General features: G+C 51.8%; 1 protein-coding gene across 2 annotated transcripts in view; it reads left to right on the forward strand.

Annotated features, from left to right (window-relative positions):
• SNRPN (small nuclear ribonucleoprotein polypeptide N) overlaps positions 1 to 1,199 on the forward strand; it is a 6,365-nt gene that overhangs the window by 1,046 nt on the left and 4,120 nt on the right. Inside the window, exon 1 of one of the 2 annotated variants that reach the window (XM_006167240.2) lies at positions 26 to 162. The exons of the other annotated variant lie outside the window; for it this stretch is intronic. Within the exon in view, the coding sequence (XP_006167302.1) occupies positions 160 to 162 (3 nt within the window). The 5' untranslated portion in view covers positions 26 to 159. Of the gene's footprint in view, positions 1 to 25; positions 163 to 1,199 lie in introns of those variants that run through there. 2 annotated transcript variants of the gene reach the window in all.

Raw genomic sequence — 1,199 nt, forward strand, 5'->3', positions numbered from 1 at the left:
GCTGCTGCCCCGTGCCCTCCTCCCCAGGCTCCCCTCTGACGCTGCTGCCCCACACGCCGGCTCTCGGAGAGCCACGTCAGACCTTTGTCTGTAGCATCCTCTAGGTCTCCAGGACCCTTACATTTTACTGTGGACATCGAGTTTGGTGGAGCAGCAATCATGGTGAGACGTGCATTAAGATGGAGGGGGTGGTGAGCTGCTGTCAGTGTCTCGGGGGATAGTTTACCAACTTGCAGGGTGACTCTGGGTTCTAAATGCTGGAAATATGGGTGAATCTGCCGAGAGGGGGTCACATTGCTTTAAGTAAAATCTGGAACTGAGTAATCAGTGTTCTGCTACAAGTTGTGGAAAGGTCTGGAAACCATCTCATGATGTGAGAAAACATCGTTTTGTTGTCACTGTGGTTGTAAGGGAACCTCGTGCAGGTGGGGGACTTGGCTTAGATCAGGGGGGCTGGAATTAGAGAGGTGTTGGTATTTTGAAACAGAGGGGTTTGGTCTTTATTACGACAGAAGACCACCTGGAGAGAAAGAGAGTCCAACCAGAGAGTTCATGACAGCATGGGAGGGGAGGAGGGAGGGAGTCGAGTGAGTAAGAGGAGTGCGCATGCAAGGGCAAGCATGGGTCCCCAGAGAAGTCAGTCCTCCACGGTGTGCAGACGTCACAGTGCTTTCTGGCCCCCGAGCCACCATGTTGTGTGAGGTGCAGCACGTCGGAGGTGAAAGTTCCCGTGGTGTCGGTGAGGGCAAAGCTGCATCGATGCCTGAGGGAGCCAGAAAGATAAATGAGGGCCCAGAGCTCTGAATTACAGAGGCGGGGCCTGGTGGGATCCAGAGACCTTTGGAGAACACATTTGCTTTGGGCCGATGGAATTTATAGAAGTTTTGTTAGAGTTGGGAACTTGTCCATAGAAAGAGAAATAAGAGGGTGGAGTTTGAGATTAGAATTGGGGAAGGAAAGGAACTCGGCTGATATCTTTCAGATGGATCTGGGCCGAGGGTTGATCCGTACGTGGGAATAAATCCAGGTGGTTAGGCTGGTTTAAAAATTGCCCTGAGTTCTGAGACTTGGAGTTCTAAGTTCGCAAAGCGTAGTGGTCTTGAGTCCAAATTTGGTCTCGTGCACTGAGCGACCTTAGAGAATAGGCAGGGAGGTGGGAGGGAGATGTGTTTAGTTGGGAAAAGGGAGCTGGGCTGGTT

The sequence above is a fragment of the Tupaia chinensis genome, unplaced genomic scaffold (assembly GCF_000334495.1).
Source record: "Tupaia chinensis unplaced genomic scaffold, TupChi_1.0 Scaffold144682_1, whole genome shotgun sequence".
NCBI classification, from domain to species: Eukaryota; Metazoa; Chordata; class Mammalia; order Scandentia; family Tupaiidae; genus Tupaia; species Tupaia belangeri.